Source organism: Bos taurus, chromosome 18 (genome assembly GCF_002263795.3).
Source record: "Bos taurus isolate L1 Dominette 01449 registration number 42190680 breed Hereford chromosome 18, ARS-UCD2.0, whole genome shotgun sequence".
Lineage (NCBI taxonomy): Eukaryota > Metazoa > Chordata > Mammalia > Artiodactyla > Bovidae > Bos > Bos taurus.
The window spans coordinates 15,054,011-15,076,813 of record NC_037345.1 but is presented as its reverse complement, the minus strand read 5'-3'; the positions used below and the strand labels follow the sequence as shown (position 1 = coordinate 15,076,813).

General features: G+C 43.2%; 1 protein-coding gene across 4 annotated transcripts in view; it reads left to right on the top strand.

Annotated features, from left to right (window-relative positions):
- Positions 1-22,803, top strand: part of MYLK3 (myosin light chain kinase 3) — a 56,941-nt gene that overhangs the window by 12,544 nt on the left and 21,594 nt on the right. For all 4 annotated transcript variants that reach the window (XM_024978933.2, XM_024978932.2, XM_002694870.6 and 1 more), the window contains exons 2-8: positions 5,248-5,338; positions 6,053-6,401; positions 13,902-14,347; positions 15,720-15,825; positions 16,392-16,485; positions 16,906-17,015; positions 17,954-18,095. In XM_024978933.2, the coding sequence (XP_024834701.1) occupies positions 6,334-6,401; positions 13,902-14,347; positions 15,720-15,825; positions 16,392-16,485; positions 16,906-17,015; positions 17,954-18,095 (966 nt within the window). In that variant the 5' untranslated portion in view covers positions 5,248-5,338; positions 6,053-6,333. The remainder of the gene's footprint in view (positions 1-5,247; positions 5,339-6,052; positions 6,402-13,901; positions 14,348-15,719; positions 15,826-16,391; positions 16,486-16,905; positions 17,016-17,953; positions 18,096-22,803) is intronic.

The window sequence follows — 22,803 nt, the reverse complement described above, 5'->3', positions numbered from 1 at the left end:
GGCTAAAGGACGCTTGGCTGGGGTGCAGGGTGTCTGTGTATGCATATGTATGAGGTGTGTAAAGGCAACACTCTGTTTGGGAGCAGCTAAGGGTCAGCCACCTAGCAACTCGCAGATGATGGCCTGGAGCTACCCTTTCAGATCTTTGCAGCTCTCCCCCTCATGGAATCTGAGCTTGACTCTGTGTCAGTGACTGAGGCTTTCCGGAGCAAGGCTGCAGGACTTTGCCTTCCTCCCCACCCCCAGCCAGGCCAGAAGTCACTTTGCAGACCCCTTTCCCTCCTGGCCTGCAGCTTCTCCACAGCAGGCCCCTCCCGCGCAGCTTTCTGCTTTCTGCACCTCCTCAGAGTCGAGCCTGTAGGGAAGATATGACCTTCTGCTCCTGACTCTGATAACCAACCTCAGCTTTAAAAAAGAAAAGAAATCTAATTTATGCACATGGCAAAAATCATTCTCCCTCCTACTCATCCCCCAGTCCCCGGGACAACCCTCCTCTCCCAACAATCATAGGAGCCTATTTCCGGTGAAACCTTCCTGACAGAGACTGTTAATCTCTAAGCACATTGGTATACACACCACCCTCTTTGTTTTGTTTTAACTAAAATATTATTCACATTGTACTGGGCTTGACTATTTTAAAACTTTTTTGGGCATTATTTTGGGCATTGTTTCATATTTATATCTAGAAAGCGTTCTTGTTCTTGTTTTTTAAGTTGCAGAGAGTTCTATTTTTGAGAATGTGTCTTAATTTGTTAATCAGTCCCATATCATTGTGTACATTATTTCTCATTTTTAGCTTTTATAAATAATGATGCAGTGACTATCCATGGAATAGTGAGTTTATCTATATGACACACTCCTAGAAGTGACAATGCGAAGCCAAAGGGTAAATTTATACAATAAATAAAGCCAAACCAACCTTCAAAGAAGTTATTCTAATTAAGTAACATACGGGAATGCTTGTTGCATTCCTATTTTTGCTAACAAAGCATATTCTCCAGTTTTTCATTCATTGTCTGGCAAATGAAAACATCTTATTATGCATGTGTTTCTTTAAAAAAAATTTTTTAATATAAAAAATGTCAAATGAATAAAAATAGATTAGTATAATGAACCTTATCAGCCCACAACTAGAGGCTGTTTCCCACCCACTTCCCTCTTTCCAGATTATCTAAGGAAAATCTGAGACATTGGATCATTTCTTCCATATGCAACTCAGCTAATATATCTAAAACATAAGGGGTCTTTTAAAAAACATTATCCTGATACCCTTCATATCTAAAGGTAAACAGTAATTTGATGTTACCAACCAGTGTTCAAATGTCCCTGATCAGCTAATGTTTTATTTGTTTACTTTTAAAATTTGTTTATTTGAGTTAAAATCCAAATAAGGCAATCAGTTATATCTTTTTAAAACAAACTTTTTTTTTTTAATTCATACATTTTCCCTCTTTTCCATTTCTTTTTTTTGCCTTTTTCTCGATTTTTAAGAATTCTTCATATATAAGTGAAGTTAGCTGTCACACGTGTTGCAGATATTTAGGCATTTCTGGATAAGGCAAAGTCACGGAACTTTCTGTTTTCTTGCCACAGTTCTTGCCTGTGATTGATCTGGAACATGACTGATCTCTCTTCTGGTCTTTGTATTTAATATACACGTCAGTAGCTATCTACAGGGCTAGATCTAGTCTCCCAGTTAGGCTGTCAGCTCCTTACCTTACCCCCGTGAGAAACCTCTGCTTCCTTCTGTGTGCTGGCAGGGCTTTCTCACAGAGGGTGTCAGAAAAGGGGCCATTAAATAGCTGAGACTGAGCCTCAGCTTTTAAACACACTGTGGATGCTGAAAATAGTGCATTGTGGAGACTTTCTGGAGATCCTCTTCTATTTCCTAGGAGAGTATGGGCATTGCAATTTGTGGCAGCGCTGGCTGCCAGGACTTCATGAAGCTTCTCCTCAGGCCTGGATTGCCCAGTGACACTTCATTTGGTAGTAGCAATGGATCAGATTATTATTGGAAGCCATATGCTATCTCATGGATGGAGTCAGGCTCACCCAGGGTGTACAGAATCGCAGTCAAACTGCCCAGAATGCATCAGTCCTCAAGGTGCCTAGGTATTTGGGGTTTATCCTCCTTCTTCTGAATACATCAAAACAAGGCTAGGACCAAAAGATTGAGCTTTGAAGTCAAAATCCAGCTCTGCCTGTGTGTGTGTGTGTGCGTGTGTGTGTGTGTGTGCATGCACCTCCCTCTACCAAACACAGGGGGAGGGAGAAGATAGTCTGAACCCCACAAGGTCTGCCAAAGGACAATCTGTTTGAATCAGTCTGTTTGACTCTTTCTCTACTGGTAGGTGAAGTAGGAGGCAGCCGTGATAATGCTTCCAGTTCCCCAACTACGGGGCTGGCAGGACAGAGTCTGTAGAAAGAGACCCAGGGAGAGATCTCTGTAGAGCAGGGGATCCAGGTCACGATGATGCTGGTGATAATCATGATGACAACAGCCAACCTTATTAAGTGTTCCCATGTGTTATGCTGTTACCATTAAGAGGGCAAAACTTGCTGTCCTGGAATCACAAAGACATGAACAGGAAACAAGACGAGAGAAGTGGTCACAGGGTAGGAAAATCAGTGGAACCAACCTGGAAGCAAGCAGAACCCTGTGTACTGCCCTCCGCTCCCACCCCAACTACAAAGGCCCCTCCGCACTCCCTACCTTTTGTTTGTAAAAAAGCTGAAGTCTCCCAGGCCTCGCTGAGTCACAAAAGAGCGGACTCAAGCAGCTAATGATTAGGACACTAGAGTCACAGACCCAGTGTCTGATGCACGCTCCTGAGTTGTTTCACAGATACTATAACTGCCACCAGAGGGAAAAGGCCAGCTGCATATTGACCAGACTGCAGCCATGCCATGAACTGCTCCATCTTGAGCAGTACTGAATTTATGGCTAGGGCAATTTCAAGAACTGGCCTCAAGAGAATGGGATTAATACTGTTGTTCATAATAATCTATAACTTTGTGGGTATTAGAATAATTGTAGCTTGCTCTGCCCGTATGTGTAAGCAGGAAACTAAAATTGTCAGCAAAGAGATGGTACAGATCCATGTCAACATTTTCACTCTGAAAATACAGTGTCCTATGTCAGCATGAAGAATTTACAGAAGTCAGACAGACCCCTAATCCCATAGGAATGGAATATGGCACCCTGTGTCCGCATGAAAGAGTTACAGAAGATGGATTTCCCCCCATAATTCCATAGAAATTGAATGATGTTTTGACAAGTGGGGATTTGTAAGCAACATTTGGCAAGAAAGAGCTCCCTGTAGGAGCGCCCTTTTATCTTGTCACCAAACTTAAACCAGGCACCTCCATGCTCTACTCACCTCTGACCCAAGCACCACTTTCAGATCTTTTAATCACACAATCCTTTGCCTAACATGTTGGTTCTTTCTGTAGATCAAAGAACTAGAAATGAAGAGTAAGTAATTAACAGATGACCAGATCTCTTCCCTAGTTTCTTCTTTAGTAATCGGGCAATGTAACTAACTGTGTAAACAAGCTGTGAGCAAGGTAGCCTCCACAAGCCTACACAACAAGCCTGCACACAGTCGGGGATGCGGATGACTCTGACTCCTTACCTCAAAGATCAACTGAGGTTACTTTCTTCTTCCCTTTTAAAAACTTGCATGGCTGAGCAGATTCTTTGGAGGTGGTTTTTGGGGGAACAGAGTCTACCATCTCCCCAGATTGCTGGCATTCTAATTAAAAGCAACTTTCTACCAACACTTGCCTCTCTCAAGTATTGATTTTTGAGCAACAAGCAGCTGAACCTGATTCAGTAACAAACCTAACCTTCATCCTTAGTGTCAGGGAGACATGCAAGAGAGGTGAGGATTGTGGTGCCCCAGTTAGAGGGAATTGCTTCAGCTGATTTTTGCCTTTTGGGCTTGGAGTTGACAGGTCATCAGATTTTTTTTTTTTTTTTCAAGAGAAGCTGGAAACCTAGAATTTTTTCTAATCAGTCTTATTAATGTATAATTTCCATACAATAAACTGTATATATACAACTAAATATGTACATCTTAAGTACACAGTTTAACAAATGTATATACACTAATAAGCACCGCCACAATCAAAATGTAGAACAATTCTCTAAGCCCAAAAGGGAGCTTAGAATTTTGATGTAAAATGCTGTGCAAGCCAAATAAAACTCTAGTTCTTTTTGGACTCTGCGCTCCCAGTTGAGGCCTCTCTGGCCAAGGTAGGAGAAAGGGCCTTCAGTCTCTGGGCTTAGACCAGACCTGGGTCTGTGACAAGTGCCAGGAGGAATCTTAGGGGCCATAATCTAGATGGGGTTTAAACCCAACCAGTCTGGCTCAAGCGTCCTATTCTATAAAGTCAAAGACTCAGAAGCACCAGGGGGACCCAACAAGGGTCAGGGCACCTAGAAATATTTGCACTCAGAAATACTGAGCGGTCTGGATGATTTCAGGAGCACAGCGCATGGTGTGGTCTGGTGTGGACCATTCAGTTAAGGAAGAACTGCTGAGAGCCTGTGTGTGTGGGCTCTGAGCATCCTACACGATCCACTCTATCTGTCTCAGACAGCATAAAATCACCAGAACTAATCACCTTGTGTTGGGAGAACTCCTCAAGAAATTCTACAAATGAACTCCCTCAATCCTCCCACTGCTCTGTGATTAGATATTCTCCCCATTTCACAGATGAGAAAAGTGAAAGGCAGAGAAGTTAAGGATCTTGTCAAATGGTTAAACTGGGTTTAAATCCATCAAGTTTAGCTCAAGGGTCCTCTACTATAAAGAGATAACCATGGGATCCACCTACCTAGCTCCCAGGCAGATATTCATTGACAGTGACACTCCCCCTACAAGCGTGGATTCAGTATCCAATCCAAGCCAACACTGGAATAGTCATAACCGACTAATCTAAATTGACTCAAATTTATTTTCCAAGCCTGATCTAGTATTTTGAGGTCTGGTCTACTTAGATAGGAGACTAGGTCTGCACCTTACCTGCAATACAGTAACCCATTTGAACGGACTTGGTAACCTTGGGAAAACCTCAGTGTCCTTATCTCTAAAATAACAATAGTAATTCGTACCCTCTAGTATTACTGCGAGACTACATGAAATAACCTAAGTGTTTCTATTTCAAGCCCAAGGTAGGTACTCAACAAAATGTTTGTGGCCTCAGTGACGACAGTGATAGGTTTTATGGTCATTCTTTTAGAACAAAGAGCAAGTGGAAGAGAAAGAAGCAAAACCAAAGCACACGCTGAGCACCAGAGGTGTACAAGCTGAGCTCAGGGGCCCGTGGGAAGGTGAGTAGGGCCCCATTTGCTTTATCCCACATGGACACCCAACAGTTTCAGGGTAAAAATATCACCACCATAACAAATGTGATTACTGAAAAACTGCTGAAATGTCTTCTTCCTCTTTTTTTGAAGTTTTTTTTTCGTGTTTATCCCACTCTATATTGCTGTTTATTTCACTTTGCTTTAAATTTTTAAGGATTTTTTTAAGTTTAATTTTCTTTTATACTTTTTGCATAATATTTACATGCTGCCAAAGCTGAATTGATAAAACAAGCTATACTAAGTCTAGCTTCTATGCATGTTCCCTGCATCTCATTTTCTCCCCCACATTTGTAACCATTTAAAACAATTTTTGTCTTATCTTTCCTTTGAGGTCAAGTCTCTTCAGACCACATTATAAGTGGTTATACACATGTATGTCTGTGCTTACACACACACACAGCTTCCCTTTAGACAAACAGAAACACATCACACACTTCTCCACTTCGTTTTCTCCATCTGTATAACCTGAGATCACTCCATAGCCACATATGGAGATAGTCCTTTCTTCCTTTTTATGCCTGAGTGGCCCTGGTTTAGTCAAATAGCTCCATCTTGCTGGTCACTCGGGTTATTTCCAGTCAGCCTAGAGTTATAAACGTGGTTCACTGAATGGCCTGCTACATATTCTTTGGAAAGTTTCCTCCAAATGAGAGAGTTATTCTGCTTATTTTCCTATAGAGAGCCAGAAGGCGGACCTGCCAGAGGGGACAGGATCTGACCTCCCTACCCAGACAGAGGCCCCACCAGAGCAGAGAGACGGAATTTCTGGCCCAACTCAGGTGCGCCCAGAGGTGGAAGTCCAAGCTCCTAGAGCATCCAGCAAGAACCCCGGGATTGGCCTGGAACTGTCTGTGGTGTCTGAAAGGGTCAGTGAGGCTCCCACTGGCCAGGAGGCTGCATTGAGTGCAGGACGAGGAACATCACCCAGTAGGCCTGACCCTCGGCCCTCGGTGGAGGGCATGAGGCTGACTCCAGCACCTCCAGCTCAGGCCAAGGCAGCTCACGGTGGTGGAGAAACACCTCCAAGGTAAGGCATGTGCCTCCAAGCTGGGAAAGGAGGGCGGGGAATTAACTGCAGCCCCTAGGCTAGAGCGTGGCCAAGGGGACAGCTGCTCCTGCAGAATGTACACTGTGCGCAGTGCTGGCTAGTCTCATAAGGAGGAGGATAAGAGAAGGCCAAGGCCCTGCTTTCGGGAGCTTAGAGCACTGGCTCTTACCTGGCACCCATAAGAGTTACTGGAAGGAATTTTTAAGATACAAATGAACAAAGATTCTGATTTATTCAGTCTGGAACGAGGTTCAAACATTGTTTGTTTGTTTTTAAAGCTTCCCAGGTGAGTCCCACGTGGAACAAGACTGAGAATTACCAGTTCTGACAGCAACAGTAATAGCTATAATGCCACCTAAAAGATGGGGTTCACAGAACACACCCCAGGTGACCGTCATTGGCTGAGCATTTCACAAATATCATCTCATTTTATTCTCAAAACATCCCCAGGAGGTATCCTCAATTTATTGATGAGGATTCAGGGTCAGGTTGCCCAGGGTCACACAGCTAGGGGTTCAGAGTTGGAATCTGAATCCAGGTGTTTCTTAGTTTATTATTGAGGTATAGTTGATTTACTATACTATATTAGTTTCAGGTATACAGCATGTGGGACTTCCCCAGTGGCTCAGTGGTAAAGAACCCTCCTGCAATGCAGGAGCCGCAGGAGATGTGGGTTCAATCCCTGTGTCAGGAAGATTCCCTAGAAGAGGGCATGGCAACTTACTCCATTAATCTTACCTGGAGAATCCCATGGACAGAGGAGCCTAGTGGGCTACAGTTCATAGGGTTGCAAAGAGTCAGACATGACTGAGCGACTGAGCATACATTCATGCGTACAGCATAGTGATCAGATTTTTTATAGTTTACACCCCATTAAAAGTTACTATAACATAATGGCTATAATTCCCTGTGTTATACAATATATCCTTGTGTTTTTCCAGTTTATACATAGTACTTTGTACCTCTTAACCCTCTACCACTAATGAGCACCTCCTCCCTCCCCCTCCTCACTGGTAACCAACCAGTAGTTTGTTCTCTGAGTCTGTTTTGCTATATATCTTAATTTGCATAATTTTTTTAGATTCCATATATAAGTTATATCATACAATAACTCTTTCTCTGTCTGATTTACTTTATTAAGCATAATGTTCTCTAGTTGATATACATTGCTACAAAAGGCAGAATTCCATTCTTTTTTATGGCAGAGTAGTATTCCATTGTACATATCTACCACATCTTCTTTATCCATTCATCTCTTGATGGACACTTGGGTGCTTCCATATCTTGGTTATTATAAATAGTGCTGCTATGAACACTGGGGGCATATGTATCTTTTCAAATTGATGGTTTTGTTTTTTTCTGGATGTATATCCAAAATTGGAATGGGCTGTGTTATGTGGTAGTTCTATTTTCAGTCTTTTGAAGAACCTTGATACTGTTTTTCATAATCACCTCCCCATTTACATTCTCAGCAACAGTGTATAAGTGTTCCTTTTCCTTCACATCCTTGCCGACATCTGTTATTTGTAGTTTTTTTATGATAGGTGATCTGACTGTGTGATGTGATAGCTTGTTGTTTTGATTTGTATTTCTCTAATAATTAGCATTGTTAAGCATCTTTTCATGTTCTTTTTGGTAATCTGTATGTCTCATTTGGAGAATTGTCTATCAAGGCCCTCTGCCCATTTTTTTCCTTGGGTTGTTTGGTTTTTTATATTAAGTCTATATAAACAAATAGGCTGTTTGTATATTTTGGATATTAACCCCTTGTTGGTCATATCATCTGCAAATATTTCCTCCCATTTGGTAATTTGTCTTCATTTTTTCAATGGTTTCCTTTGCTGTACAAAAGCTTTTAATTAGGCCCCGTTTGTTTGTTTGTTTGCTTTGCTTTTATTTCTTTTGACTTAAGATACAGATTTTTTTTTAAGTTACTATAATTTACATCAGACTATTCTGACTAACCATTCTTTCCCAGGAGTTTTATGTGTGGGGTCTTATATTTAGATCTTTAATACACTTTGAATTCATTTCTGTATACAATGTGAAAAAGTAGAACAGTCTGATTCTCTTGCATGTAGCAGTCCAGTTGTCCCAACAGTGTTTATTCCAGAGGCTGTCTTTTCCCCATTGTATGTTCTTCCCTCCTTTGTCATAGATTAATTGACCACGGGTGCATGGGTTTATTTCTGGACTCTATTCTGTGCCATTGATCTATGATTCTGTTTTTGTGCCAGTACTATGCTGTTTTGATTATTGTAGCTTTGTAATAGAGCCTGAAGACTGGGAGGGTTATTCCTCCAGCTTTGTTCTTTTTAAGCGAGATTGTTTTGGTAACTTAAGGTCTTCTGTGGCTCCATATGAGTTTTAGGATTATTTGTTCTCATTCTGTAAAAAATGTCATGGATATTTCAATAGAGACTGCATTAATTCTGTAGATTGCTTTGGGTAGTATGCCTATTTTAACAATATTAATTCTTCCAATCCCAAAGTGGGATATCCTTCCTTTATATCATCTTCAGTTTCCTTCATCAGTGTTTTATAGTTTTCAGAATAAATGTGTTTTATCTCCTTGGTTAAGTTCTTCCTAGGTATTTTTAAAATGTGATTTTAAAAGGGATTGATTTTTTTACTTTCTCTTTCTGATAGTCCACCATTAGCATATAGAAAATTAACAGATTTCTGTATATTAATCTTGTATCTTGCAACTGTATTGAATTCATTTATTGATTTGTATAGGTGTTGGGTAGAAACTTTAAAGTTTTATATTTAAAGTATCATGTCATTTGCAAAAAGTGACAGTTTTCTTGTTGAATAGTGACATTCTTTTCTTTCATTTTGGATGCCTTCTATTTCCTTTTCTTGTCTGATAGCTGTGTTTAGGAGTTCCAATACTATGTTAAATACAAATGGAAAGAGTGAGATCCTTGTCTTGTTCCTGAATTTAGAGGAAAGGCTTTTAGCTTTTCACCACTGAGTGTGATATTAGCTATGAGACTGTCATAGTGGCCTTTATTATGTTGAGATGTGTTCTCTCTGTACCCACTCTGATGATAGTTTTTATCATGAATATATGAATGGATGTTGAATTTTGTCAAATGCTTTTTAGGCATCTATTGAAATGATCATGTGATTTTTATCCTTCCCTTTGTCATAATGATGTATCACATTGATTGGCAAATATTGAACCATCCTTGGGTCCTTTGAATAAATCCCACTTGATCATGGTGTATTGTTTTGTTTTTTTTTTACATATTGTTGAATTTAGCTTGCTAGTATTTTGTTGAGGATGTTTACATCTATATTCATTCAAAGATACTACCCTATAACTTGCTTTTATGGAGTATCTTTTTCTGGTTTTGATGTCATTGTAATGGTGGCCTCATAGGATACATTTGGGAATGTTCCATCCTCTTCAAGTTATTGGACTAATTTGAGAAGGATAAGCCCTAGCTCTTTTTTTATAGAATACAAAAGAGAATTACCCTGTGAAGCTGTCCAACCCTGGACTTTTGTTTGCTGGGTTTTTAAAAAATTACAAATTTAATTTTACTGCTAGGGGTCAGTTTGTTCAGATTGGCTGTTTGCTCTTGATTCAGTCTTGGCAGGCTGTATGTTTGTGGAAATTTGTTGATGTGTTCTGAGTTATCAAATTTGTTCATATATTCTCTTCTGATATTTTTGTAGTTCTGTGCTATGTGTTATTTCTCCTCTTTCATTTCTTTTGTTTGTTTTTAATTAAAGTATAGTTGATTTACAATGTGTTATCTTCTGCTCTATAGCAAAATGAGTCAAGTATATATATGTATATATGTATTCTTTTTTAAAATGTTCTTTTCCATTGTAGTTTATCATAGGATAGTGAATATAGTTCTCTGTGCAATACAGTAGAAACTTGTCCTCTTGCATTTCTTGTGTATTTGAACCTCTCTCCTTTCTTCTTGATGGGAGTGGTTAAAGGTTTATCATTTTGTTTGTCTTTTCAAAAAGCCGGGTCTTTGTTTCATCAATCTTTTCTATTGTGTTTTGATCTCTATTTTACTTATTTCCTCTCTAATTTTTATTTTGCCTTTCCTACTGCTGACTTTGGGCTTTACTTATTCTTATCTTCTAATTCCTTTAGGTGGTAGATTAGGTTGCTTGAGATTTTTCTTGTTTATCGAGGAAGATCTGTATCACTATCGCGTTCCTTCTTAGAACTGCTTTGACTGAACTCCATAGGTTTGGGGGTTTCCCAGGTGGTGCTAGTGGTAAAGAACTTGCTTGCCAATGCAGAAGATGTAAGAGACACAGTTTGATCCCTGGGTCAGGAAGACACCCTGGAGGAGGGCATGTCAAGTATTCTTGACTCCAGTATTCTTGCCTGGAGAATCCCACAGCCAGAGGAGTCTGGCAGGCTATAGTCCATAGGGTTGCACAGAGTCGGACATGACTGTAGCAACTTAGCATGCATGCATCCATAGGTTTTGGAGCATTGTGTTTCCATTTACATTGTCTCAAGGTATTTTCTGATTTCCTCTTTGATTTCATCATTGACGCATTGGTCTTTCTAGTAGCATGCTGTTTAGTCTCCACTTGTTTGCTCTATTCCCATTTTTCTTTCTTCAGTTGGTTTCCAACTTCATACCACTGTGGCTGGAAGAGAGGCTTAACATAAGAATACACATTCTTTTCAAGTGCACGTGGAATGTTCTCCAGGCTAGATCACATGCTAGGCCATAACACAAGTCTCAAAAAATTTAAGAGGATGGACATAGGTTTCTGGACTCCAATATCTGTGCCCCTAATCACTGCACCATCCTGTTTCTTGTCAGCATTTGTTAAGTCCTAAACACTATGGTAGGGAAAGAATAATGGGTCTTCAGAGGTGGGAGGTTGGTATAGGCTGAATGAAGCCAAGGGAGTTTCAAAAGGATTATGCTTGGAGTCCTAGAGATGAGGTTGTGTCCTAACCCTCAGGACCCAGCCTCAGGACCTGCCCTCAGCCAACATGGTGCAAGAGAATAACGAGTTAGAACCTGATAATTGTGAGATCTCTGTGTTATCCAGCAGTGTTCTCCAAGGGCAGTGCACTAAAGGGCACTCTGCTTCCTGGGCTTCTCTCTAAAGGGCCTGGTACCCTTCTACACCTGTCCTCAGTTGTCCTGACCTGTAACCAAGCCCCTCGAGGCCTGCTGTAGGGAGGGGAGCTGGTGTCTGTGTATGCTGTGGTGACTGGCAGGGAAGCCCAGATACTTTGTCTGCCTTTGTTCTGCAAGGAAATGTGAGTCCCCAGGAGACCTAACCATCTGGAGGGAGGGCTTCCTGGCAAGCATCCCTGGATCCTTGCCAGGGCTCTAAATGTAGAATCTAGGGTGGGGATGAACTTTCCATGAACTTGTTAGGGGCCCTGAAAAGATTCTGGGTGAGAGCAAAAGGTCTCTATGTAAGTTCCAACCTTGAGCTGAATTTCAGACACATCAAACTGGGCTTAGGAACTGGGGAGAACTAGCTACCCTCCCTCATCTAGCACATGGGTATATCTTGAGGAAAATGTTGTCTCTAAATGACAGCGGCCACCAGACTACCTGTATATTCTTCCAGACACTGGCTTCCTGCAGTTTCCCATGTTCCTTGATCAAGGCAATGCCTGAGCTGGGCTTAGATGCCATCTTTCCCATCCTGCCCTATCATCACCAACCTGTAATTGTTCTTGAGGGGTGTCAGGGGAATTTTGCTACATCCTATCCAAGCTTTAGCTGTGAACAGTCTGCAGAACCAGGTGCATTCAGGAGCAGGCAAAGGAGGGACCCAGGCCTCCAGCTGCTAGGGGAAGCCCTAATTTAAAAAAAATTTGGTTAAAAAACATGTGTCATAATGTTCATTGTTGTAACCATTTTTAAATGTATAGTTCAGTGGTGTTAAGTATATTCATATTGTTATGACACAGACCTCCAGAGCTTTTTCATTTTGTAAATCTGAAACTGCTACCGTAACTACCATTCTACTGTCTGTCTCTATGAATTTTACTACTCTGGGTCCTTCCTATGGGCTTCCTAGGTAGCTCAGTGGTATAGAATCTGCCTGCCAATGCAGGAGATGTGGGTTTGATCTCTGGGTTGGGAAGATCCCCTGAAGAATGGAATGGCAACCCACTCCAGTATTCTTGCCTGGAAAATCCCATGGACAGAGAAGCCTGGCAGGCTACAGTCCATGGGATCGCAAAGAATCAGACACGACTAAGTGACTGAGCACAGCAGCACGGGTCCTTCATATAACTCATTCATTCAAGTATATAGAATCCGCCTTTCTGTCACTGGTTTATTTCACTTAGCATAAGAATGAATACCATTCCATTATGTGTATGTGCAACATTTTATTTATTCTTTCATCTGTCAATGGACACTTCGGTTGCTTCCACTTTTGACTGTTGAGAATAATACTGCCATGAACAAGGCTGTACAAATATCTCTTTGAGGTTCTGCTTCTAATTATTTTGGGTTTATTTCCAGAATTGGGATTGCTGGATCATATGGTAATATATTTTCACATTTCTGAGGAACTGTCATACTGATTTCCACAGTGGCTGCACCATTTTAGTCTTCACTATTAGAACCTCTGTGTTTTCTTTTCTTAGTTGTCTCTCAGCACATCCATGAGGTGTTATCATCCTTGTTTGACAGAAGCGATTGCTGAGGCTAGACTTGCCCAGACCCAGCCCTCTCTAGTAACCTGGTGGCAGAGCAGCAGGGTCTGAAGCTCCCAGGGTCAGGGTCCTTTCCTCTGAATGTTGGGGCTTAGAGGACTTTCCCAACCTCCAGCTGGGGTCCCAAACCACAGTACTGCTTGGTCTGGGGAACAAGTATGGATGAGATGGGCCCAATGGCCCTGGGGACTTGTAGGGAGGCAGAGAATTTCCTCAGGGGTGTAAGCATGCAGGCCCAGCACAGCCAGGACTGTTTCTTCAGGAGAAACAGAAGGTCCAGAGTCTTATGAACAATTCCCTGATTTTACTAAAATATGTCTAACCTGAGGCTTCTAGTGTGATGTTTGACTTGGTTCACCCTTCTCTTCACTTAAGAGAAGGGAAACTGAGGCCCAGAGAAGGGAGGGAACAGCCCAAGTCTCCTGCCTCCAGGCCACCACACTTATGGGGCAGAATCATGTTTTCAAGGGGCCACAGAGATGTCCGGTGCCCACTCACCCGCCATCCACCACAGGTTCTTCAAGTTTCCCCCAGATGCTGACCCGGTGGAATCCTGGTGGCACCGCGTGTCACTGAAACCAGACTCTCCCCAGTGTTGTGTCTGGGGAGAGGGGTAGGGGTTGGTTGCTGGTTTCAACCACAAGCTAACTCTTACTATTATAACAACCCAAAGGACACTTTTAACAGATGAGAACACTGAGGCTAAGAGACCGCGGTTAGTGAGTGGCAGCAGCAGGCAGTTGAGCCCAGGTATGCTCTGATTTGAGTTCTTGCCACATTTCTCTCTGTCCCAGGATCTCCATCCATGTGCAGGAGACAGATACCCCTGGGGAGCTGCTTGTGACACGAGGGGGCAGCCTCAGAACCTCACCCCCTGCAGAGACTCCAGCAGCTGTGCCTCCAGGTGAGCAGGACCCACCTGGGCCCAGGTGCTGCCCCCAGGCCCCTGGGACTGAGTCAGGAAAACCTATCCTCAGAGGAGCCAGTGTGCGGAAGCGGAGCTGCGACGAGGGAGCAAAGGCCAAAGAGAAGCAAGGACCTGGGTCCGAGCTGACCATGGCGCCAAGCAGGGCCAGGAGGGACAAGGGAGCTGATTCCGGGGCCTCAGGCCCACAGCAGGACATGAACCCAGGAGCAGGGAACCCTGACCCTGGGAAGGACTGCACAGCTGGGGGTGTGGGCAGTGCCGAAGCAGGAAGCAGGACACCCCCAGGAGCTGAGGCGAGCAGCCTAGTATTAGGTAAGTGAGGCCGTTGCTGTGTGCCCCAAGGTGAGTGAGTCTGAAAGACCTTCTCTGGGGGGGCCTCCCTGAAGCTTCCGGGTAGAGATAATGTGGGGATAATGTCTGGGAGACCAGGACTCAGAAGAGCCTGCCAGCACATCCCAGAGCTGGGGACCAGGGCATAGAGATGCATCAGGTTGGCTGTAGCCATGGGAGAAAAGGAAACATGGGGGACTCAACTGGGTGGATTTCTCAAAGCCACCTGCCTGCCTAATAGAACTGGCATCATTCTGGATTGAGATAGGGAAGACTCCTTCCTCCATTACCTGATGTCTATAACCTACTATTAGCCATTTGCAGCCAGTGGGCTGACTCATCCAGGATCAGGAAGGGGCTGCTGATCTGCTTTCTGTCACAGTGGTGGTGGTAGGTGTCCTTGTGTTCCTGTGACCCAAAAGGCGTTGAGTCTTTCAGCCCTTAGGGCCACACCCTCATGGGAGCCCTCATCCCATGTGGCTGCAGGAAGGCCACCCTTTGCCAATTCCCTGTCCCAGAATTTCTGGAGGCCCTGAGGAAGGGCTGAGTGTTGTGCAGGTCATCCTGGTGCCCCTTGGCTCTTCCAGGCTCTGAAGTTACTCTGATGTCTCTGGTTGCTTCCTTTCCCCTTGTATGACCTGGTCCAGATGTGGACACGGCCTCCCTTAATTCCAGAAACACAGCTGAGAGCAACCTGTGACTTTAGTCTTCTGTGAGACTTGAGATGGTGATCAAGCCAATGTTAGCTGAGGACTCTGTGAGCCAAGCCTCAAGCGTTTGTGGGTGTGTTTACCCTCACAGGATGGAGTGAGGACACATGAGACACAAGAGAGGCTGAGAAGCACTTGTAAGGCCACACGGTCTGTGCTGACAGAGCCAGGATCTGACCACTGGTTTCTTGAAACTTGTGTGTAAACCTTGAGAACAGAAGGCAGTTACTTTGCAGTGAAGGAGACTTCAGACTGGAATTCTAAAAGTGGAGTCTCTGCCACACAACCCCCTACAAAAGTTACCCCCTTGTAGTCTAGGGCACAGGCTCACCTTGGCAGACACACACAAAAACGCTCTCAAAGCACATTCAACCTTCTACTTTGGGGAGCAGAAAGCTGCTTGTGAGACAAACTAAGGGAAAATAGCAGTATTTTCCCCTGCTCTGGGTCCAGGGTTGCAGAAATCATGGAACCTTCCCGGGAACACTCTGAATGCTCCCTTGATAAACCCCCAACAAGCCAGCAGAAGCCTTTTTGAACCAAGAGGGGCTAGGTCTGGGGGTCGGGGTGGCAGTGGGGATTGGGGGGAGCTGAGGGGTAGGGGCTGCATGAAGAAGACTCACGGGCTGCTGTCTCCTGAACAGACGACAGTCCAGCCCCGCCAGCCCCTTTCGAGCACCGGGTGGTGAGTGTCAGGGAGACCTCGACCTCAGCGGGCTACACAGTGTGCCAGCATGAAGTCCTGGGAGGGTAAGCGGGCCTTCTGCCTTGAGGGGGGTGGAGAGGGCAACTGGACAACCGGGCGCTGCTGCTGGTTCTCAGGAACTGACTGATGGAGCCACAGCCAAGAGTGGGATGTCCCGAGAGGTGAGAGCATGAGCCGAGAGCTCATAAAGAGTGGGTGAGGAGACAGCTGCAGAGAGCAGGAGGGCCCATGTGGTGTGAGTGAGGCTAAGTGGAGGGTACAGGTGGGCCTGGGGCCCATGTCCTGCAGGTGAAATGAGAGCCGACATGAGGTGGGTTAAGAGGAATGACCTCTAGGGTGCAGGACGGCCTGGGTGGTGTGGCTGTGGGGCGCTCCCCTGGGGTGCAGAATGGCCCATACCTATGGGGTGAAGAAGCTCTTCTCCAGGTTCAGGTAGCAGTGTGGGGTGGTGACTATGATACCTCTGGTGGGCAGGGTAATCCCTGTAGCGTATGTGGAGTTGAGGTCGGACCAGAAAGACCAGGGTCCCAGATAGGGCTGGCCCCCACTCACATGCAGGGTGTGCCTCTGGGGCTCTGAGCCTGCAGTGTCATCGTGTCTCTCTCTGCAGGGGCCGGTTTGGCCAGGTTCACAGATGCACGGAGAAGGCCACAGGCCTCTCACTGGCGGCCAAGATCATCAAAGTGAAGAGCGCCAAGGACCGGGTGAGGTGTCTGCCCCAGGCCAACGGGTGCCCTGGGCCAAGCTCAGGACTCCTTCACTTCCTTCTAGGCCCCTCTGGGTCCTGCACTGCCTCAGGCCCCTCCACGCTGAGCAGGAAACCTGGCCATCTTTCCTTGGCTCCTACTCTCTAGTCAGCAGTCACCTTGCACCCTGGGGAACAGGGTCCTCCCAGATCTCCAGGGTTCTTTTCGGGGTCTCAGGGATCCTATCTGGGAAATGGGTGGGTCCCTTCTGTTGTAAGAAGCTGGTGTGGGTGGTGAGTTGAGGAAACCTGGTGATGCTGCAGGAAATGAGGATGCAGGGTGTGTGTGTGTGTGTGTGTGTGTGTGTCTTGGGAGATGCAACTGACTGCTCTTCCTAACCCATTTCTTGGAAACTCCTCTCCCTGTTGGCTTCACAAGGAGGATGTCAAGAATGAGATTAACATCATGAACCAGCTCAGCCATGTGAACCTGATCCAGCTCTACGACGCCTTTGAGAGCAAGAACAGCTTTACCCTCGTCATGGAGTAGTGAGTGGGAGGCAGGGCCAGGGCTCAGGGTGGGGCTAGGAGCCAAGGTTGCAGCAAAACTCTCCCTTTGCCCTCTCTGTGACACTCAGGGAATGTCATCGCTTCCTCTACCTGACCTCCAACATAAAACACAGAGGACAAGGCCATTTGTCAGAAACCAGTGACCAGTGAGCCTTGCTTGACCTGCAGATATTATTTTGGCCTACACAATTTTTAGTAATTTTGATTTAGTGCTAACAGTTGGAAACTGGGAAAGTTCACATTAAAACCTAGGTGCCTGATTTTTCTTGCAAATATAAAAGATCTAGTAATGCTGGGTCTGCATTCTCAGTTGGAAATGGTATGATGGAGCTTGTGGTAACTGACCTTTGTAGACAGGGCAACCCATTTCCCATTTGCTACAGTCCCCACCAGTTTCAACTACCCGTAGTGCTGAGGCCAGGGGCTCAGGGGACATTTATTAGCGTGCTTGTGTTGCTGTTTTCCTTCTGGTGCAACTGAGGAGAGGGCAACCTTTGTCATGTCATGCCTCTATAAAAAATGGAAAAACAAAAGTTAGACTAAAGGCTGTGTATTCCAAGAAAACTTTTGTCTCACATCTGGTCTGGTTTGTCCACTTAGATTCTTGCCATGTAGGCACTAATTGGCCCCTGTAGGCCAATGAGTTTATAACCTGGGTCTGGACTATTGACAGTGAGTATCCAGAGTGAGCCTGGGTGATCAGTACTGCAGACAAGCCCCAGTCTCCCATTTGGCCCATCACTTCCTTTTTATCACCCACACTCTGAGCTGGGAATAGACCAGAGCAAAGGTTCCCCCACCTGCCCGCCCGTAAAACCCCAGATGGGAGTGGTGCCCTCGTCTCACCTGGTGATGAGTAGACCAGTCCTCTGAGAGCCTTGCTCAGTCAGTGTCTGCCTCCCCTTTGGCCCTGGCAGCGTGGATGGCGGTGAGCTCTTTGACCGGATCACAGAAGAGAAGTACCACCTGACTGAACTGGATGTGGTCCTGTTCACCAAGCAGATCTGCGAGGGTGTCCATTACCTCCATCAGCATTACGTCCTGCACTTGGACCTCAAGGTCAGGCTCCGCCCTGGGCATGTGGCGGGTGGGTGCCCGTGTTCCTGAGCCTCTGCAGCTCTCTCATCTTTGAGAGCTCTGTCATCACACAGTCCTGGCTTCCTTTCCTGGCTCTACCATGGCCTAGTTCTGGAGTCTAGGGCAGGCCAAGTCTCATAGCCTCAGTTTCTCCATCTGTGAGATGTGGAAAATAGCTACCTCATTAAGTGTTCTTTAAAGATCAAATGAAACAACTTTTTTTTTCCTATAAAAAAACTCAAAAATTAGTTTTAAAAAAATTAAAATAGAAACACATGCATGTAGTAACAAATATAGACAATATAGAAATATTTAAAATGCACAGTGAAAGTTCTTCTCACCCAGCCTCTGTGCTGAGAGGTATTCTGTATTAGCACATGGGCATGAAAAACACTCACAGAGGGGAGCTTACTGTACATTCCATTTTTAAACTTGCCTTTTTAAGTATAGTGTGGACATCGTGTCTGATTCTTTTTAAGGGCCATCATATAGTCCATTGAATGAATGCATTGCAGCTTCTTTTGTCTACTTGATGAAAAGTAAGCATGTGGTGGCCATTCTTTTCTTTCTTTTTGATACATAGTTTATTTCTCAGTTGTCTGTTCTGTTCCATTCATCTGTTTGTTTATTTTTATGCTGATATCACACTATTTTGATTAGTATAGCTTTGTAACAGTTTGAAATCAGGAAGTGTGGTGCCTCCAATTTTGTTTTTCTTCCCTGACTGCTTTGGCTATTTGGAGTCTTTTGTAGTCGGAGAAGGCAATGGCACCCCACTCCAGTCCTCTTGCCTGGAAAATCCCATGGACGGAGGAGCCTGGTAGGCTACAGTCCATGGGGTCACTAAGAGTCGGACACGACTGAGTGACTTCACTTTCACTTTTCACTTTCATGCATTGGAGAAGGAAATGGGAACCCACTCCAGTGTTCTTGCCTGGAGAGTCCCAGGGACGGGGGAGCCTGGTGGGCTGCCGTCTATGGGGTCACACAGAGTTGGACACGACTGAAGTGACTTAGCAGCAGTAGTTCCATACAGATTTTAGATTGTTCCCTATATTTCTGTGAAAATTGCCACTGGAATTTTGATAGGGATTGCCTTAAATTTGTAGATTGCTTTGGGTAGTAAGGACATTTAATAGTAAGGACATTTTAATATTAATCCTTCCAACGAAGAGCGCAGGATATCTTTCCATTTATTTGTCTTCTTTAATTTCTTTCATCAACGTCTTACAGTTTTTAGTATATAGATCTTTCACTAACTTGTTAAATTTATTCCTAAGTATTTTTTTGATCAACTGTAGGTAAGACTGTTTTCTTAATTTCTCTTTCCTAATAGTTTCTTTTTAGTGTATAGATATGCAACTGATTTTTTGTATATTGCTTTTGTATTCTGAAAATATACTGAATTTGTTTTTAAGTTCTAACAGTATTTTGGTGAAGACTTAATATCATATCATCTGCAAATAGTGACAGTTTTACTTCTTTCTGAGTTGGATGCTTTTTATTTCTTTTTATCACCTCATTACTCTGTCTATGACTTCCAATACTCTGTTGAATAAAAGTAGTGAGAGTGAGCATCCTTGTCTTGTTCCTGATCTTAGAGGAAAAGCTTCCAGCTTTTTACCATTGAGAATATTATCTACGGACTTGTCATATATGATCTTTATTACGTTAAGGTATGTTCCCTCTGTACCTAGTTTGTTGAGAGTTTTTATCATGAAATGGATATTGAATTTTTTTAGGTGTTTTTACTGTATCTATTGAGATGATAGTATGATTTTTATTTTTCATTTTGTTAATGTGCTGTATCACACTGATTGGTTTGCACACATTAAACCATCTTTGCATCCCTAGAATGAATATCATTTGATCGTGGTGTATAATCTTTTTATGTATTGTTGAACTTGATTTGCTAATATTTTGTTGAGGATTTATACATCTATTCTTATCAGGTATATTGGCCTGTAATTTCCTTTTCTTGTAATATCCTTGTCTGATTTTGGTATCAGGGTAGGACTTATAAAATGAGTTTAGAAGTATTCCCTCCTCTTATATTTTTTGGTAGAGTTTGAGAAAGATTGATACCAATTTTTTAGTGATTGGTAAAATTCACCAGTGAAGCCATTTGGTTCTTGACTTTTGTTTTTTGGGATATTTTTGATTACTAGTAATTAGTCTGTTCAGATTTCCTATTTCTTCATGATTTGGTCTTATCTAGTTGTTACAATTCTAGGAATTAATTCATTTCCTCTAGGTTGTCCAGTTTGTTGGCAATAAATTCCTCTTTCTCTCTCTCTTTTTTGGTGAGTCTGAGAAGTGAAAAATGAAAATGTTAGTTGCTCAGTCGTGTCTGACTCTTTGCAATCCCATGGACTGTAGCCCACCTGGCTACTCTGTCCATGGACAAGAATACTCTCTCCAGGCAAGAATACTGGAGTGGGTAGCCATTCCCTTCTCCAGGACATCTCCCTAACCCAGGGATCAAACCCGGGTCTCCTGCATGCAGATTCTTTACCATCTGAGTCACCTTATCTGTAAAGTTTGTTTCCAGTTTTATCAAGATATAATTGACAGGTAACATTGTTTTTGTTTAAGGTATAAACATAATTGTTGATATATTACACACTGCAAAATGATTCCACAGTAAGTTTAGTTAATTATACCACCTCACATAGTTACAGTTTCTTTTCTTGTGATAAGAACTCTCAAGATCTCCTCACTTAACAGCTTTCATATATATAATACTGCATTGTTAACTACAGTCAGCATGCAGTACATTATATCCTCAGGACTTTTATTTTATAGCTGGAAGTTTGTACCCTTGGACCACCTTAACCAGTTTCCCCAAACCCTCCCCCTCCCCACCTCTGGCAACCACTAATTTGTTCTCTAAACAAACCACTCATTTGTTCGTATGAGTTCTGGGTGATTTTTTAATAGATTCTACTTATAACTGAGATCATACAGTAAGTGTTTTTCTATGTCTGATTTATTTCACTCTGCATAATATTGTCAAATTCCATGTTGTTGCAAATGGCAGAATTTCTTTCTTTTTTATGGCTGAATAATATTCTGTTGTGTATATATAACACATTAAAAAATTATTCATCTGTTGATGGACACTTGACTATTGTAAATAATGCTGCAGTGAATATGGGGGTGCAGATATCTCTTCAAGGTAGTGATTTGGGTTTGGGATATATACCCAGAAGTGGAATTGCTAGATTGCATGATAGTCCTATTTTTAATTTTTTGAGGCAACACCACACTGTTTTGCACAGTGGCTGCGCCAGTTTGCACTCCCAGCAACAGTACACAGAGGTTGCCTTTTCTCCACACCCTCAGTGACACTTGTTAGCTCTTGTTTTTTGGATGGCATTCATCTTAACAGGAATAAAATGATATCTCATTGTGGTTTCGATTTGCATGGTGGCCATTTCTGTGGTTTTTCACTCCACTGGGGCAACAGGAGAATTTTTCTCTATAACCTCTGTCGGGAATCTCAGTGGCTCTCTACAGAAGATGGGAAGTGGGTTGGTTGGACCTACATGTTTGCACACTGCTCCTTCTGACCATCTTTCTGGATTGACATCAGACTGTAACACTGTGGTACTGTGAAAAATGGTAGAGATCGTGAGGAATCGGCCTCAAACTTCCCTGCTCACTGGAGCTAATTCCAGAGCTTCTGGACCAGCTTTCTGTGGCTTGAGCAGTTAAGAGAACTGCTCAGAAAGAGCAGTTAAGGGAACCAGTTAAACAGAACCTGATTCTGTTCTGTGATTCAGGATCAACGAACAGCCTTTGGGACAATACCTGTGACACTACAGCAGGAGACAGTCATTGCCAAGGTCTGTTTCCCAGCCAGGAGCAGAGCTTGTGTTAGTCCAGCCTCTTCCTGACCAGGAGATCTTACATAAGTTCCTTGATCTTGTTGATCGGTCTTGCATAAGCTCATCAATTGAAAAGTGGAGATTAATAATATCTACCTCCTAGGAATGTTGGTTGAATTAAAATATGAAATATTTAAATATTTCACTTGAAACATAACTAGTGTGACCGAGGAACTAAAGTTTAAATTTTGTTAGTTTTTAATTAAATAAAAAGCTGATATGATTAAATTATTAAAAACCATAAAGTATATTTAGAATCTGGTGGCTCAGAGGCTAAAGCATCTGCCTGCAGTGCAGGAGACCCGGCTTCAATTCCTGGGTTGGGAAGATTCCCTGGAGAAGGAAATGGCAACCCACTCCAGTATTCTTGCCTGGAGAATCCCATGGACAGAGGAGCCTGGCGGGCTACGGTCCATAGGGTCGCAAAGAGTCAGACACAACTGAGCGACTTCACTTACTTAGATATTTAGAACAACTTCAACATGTTAATTTGCTTTTCAAAAACTATCAATTTCATGCAATCTAAATACAAATAAAAGGTTTCCCAGGTGGCTCAGTGGTAAAGAATCCGCCAATTCATGAGATCTAAATATATCTAAAGTACTTCTGATGAAACTTTAGTGTCTGAATTGAGATGTGCTATAAATGTAAAATGCACACTGGACTTCAAAGGCAATATAATAAAAATAATCGGAAATATCTCATAAATATTTTTATTTGGGTAACCTATGAAAATGATTTTGATATATTTCGCTAAATAAAATTATTATTAAGTTTTAGAAAATACTTTGAGATGAATG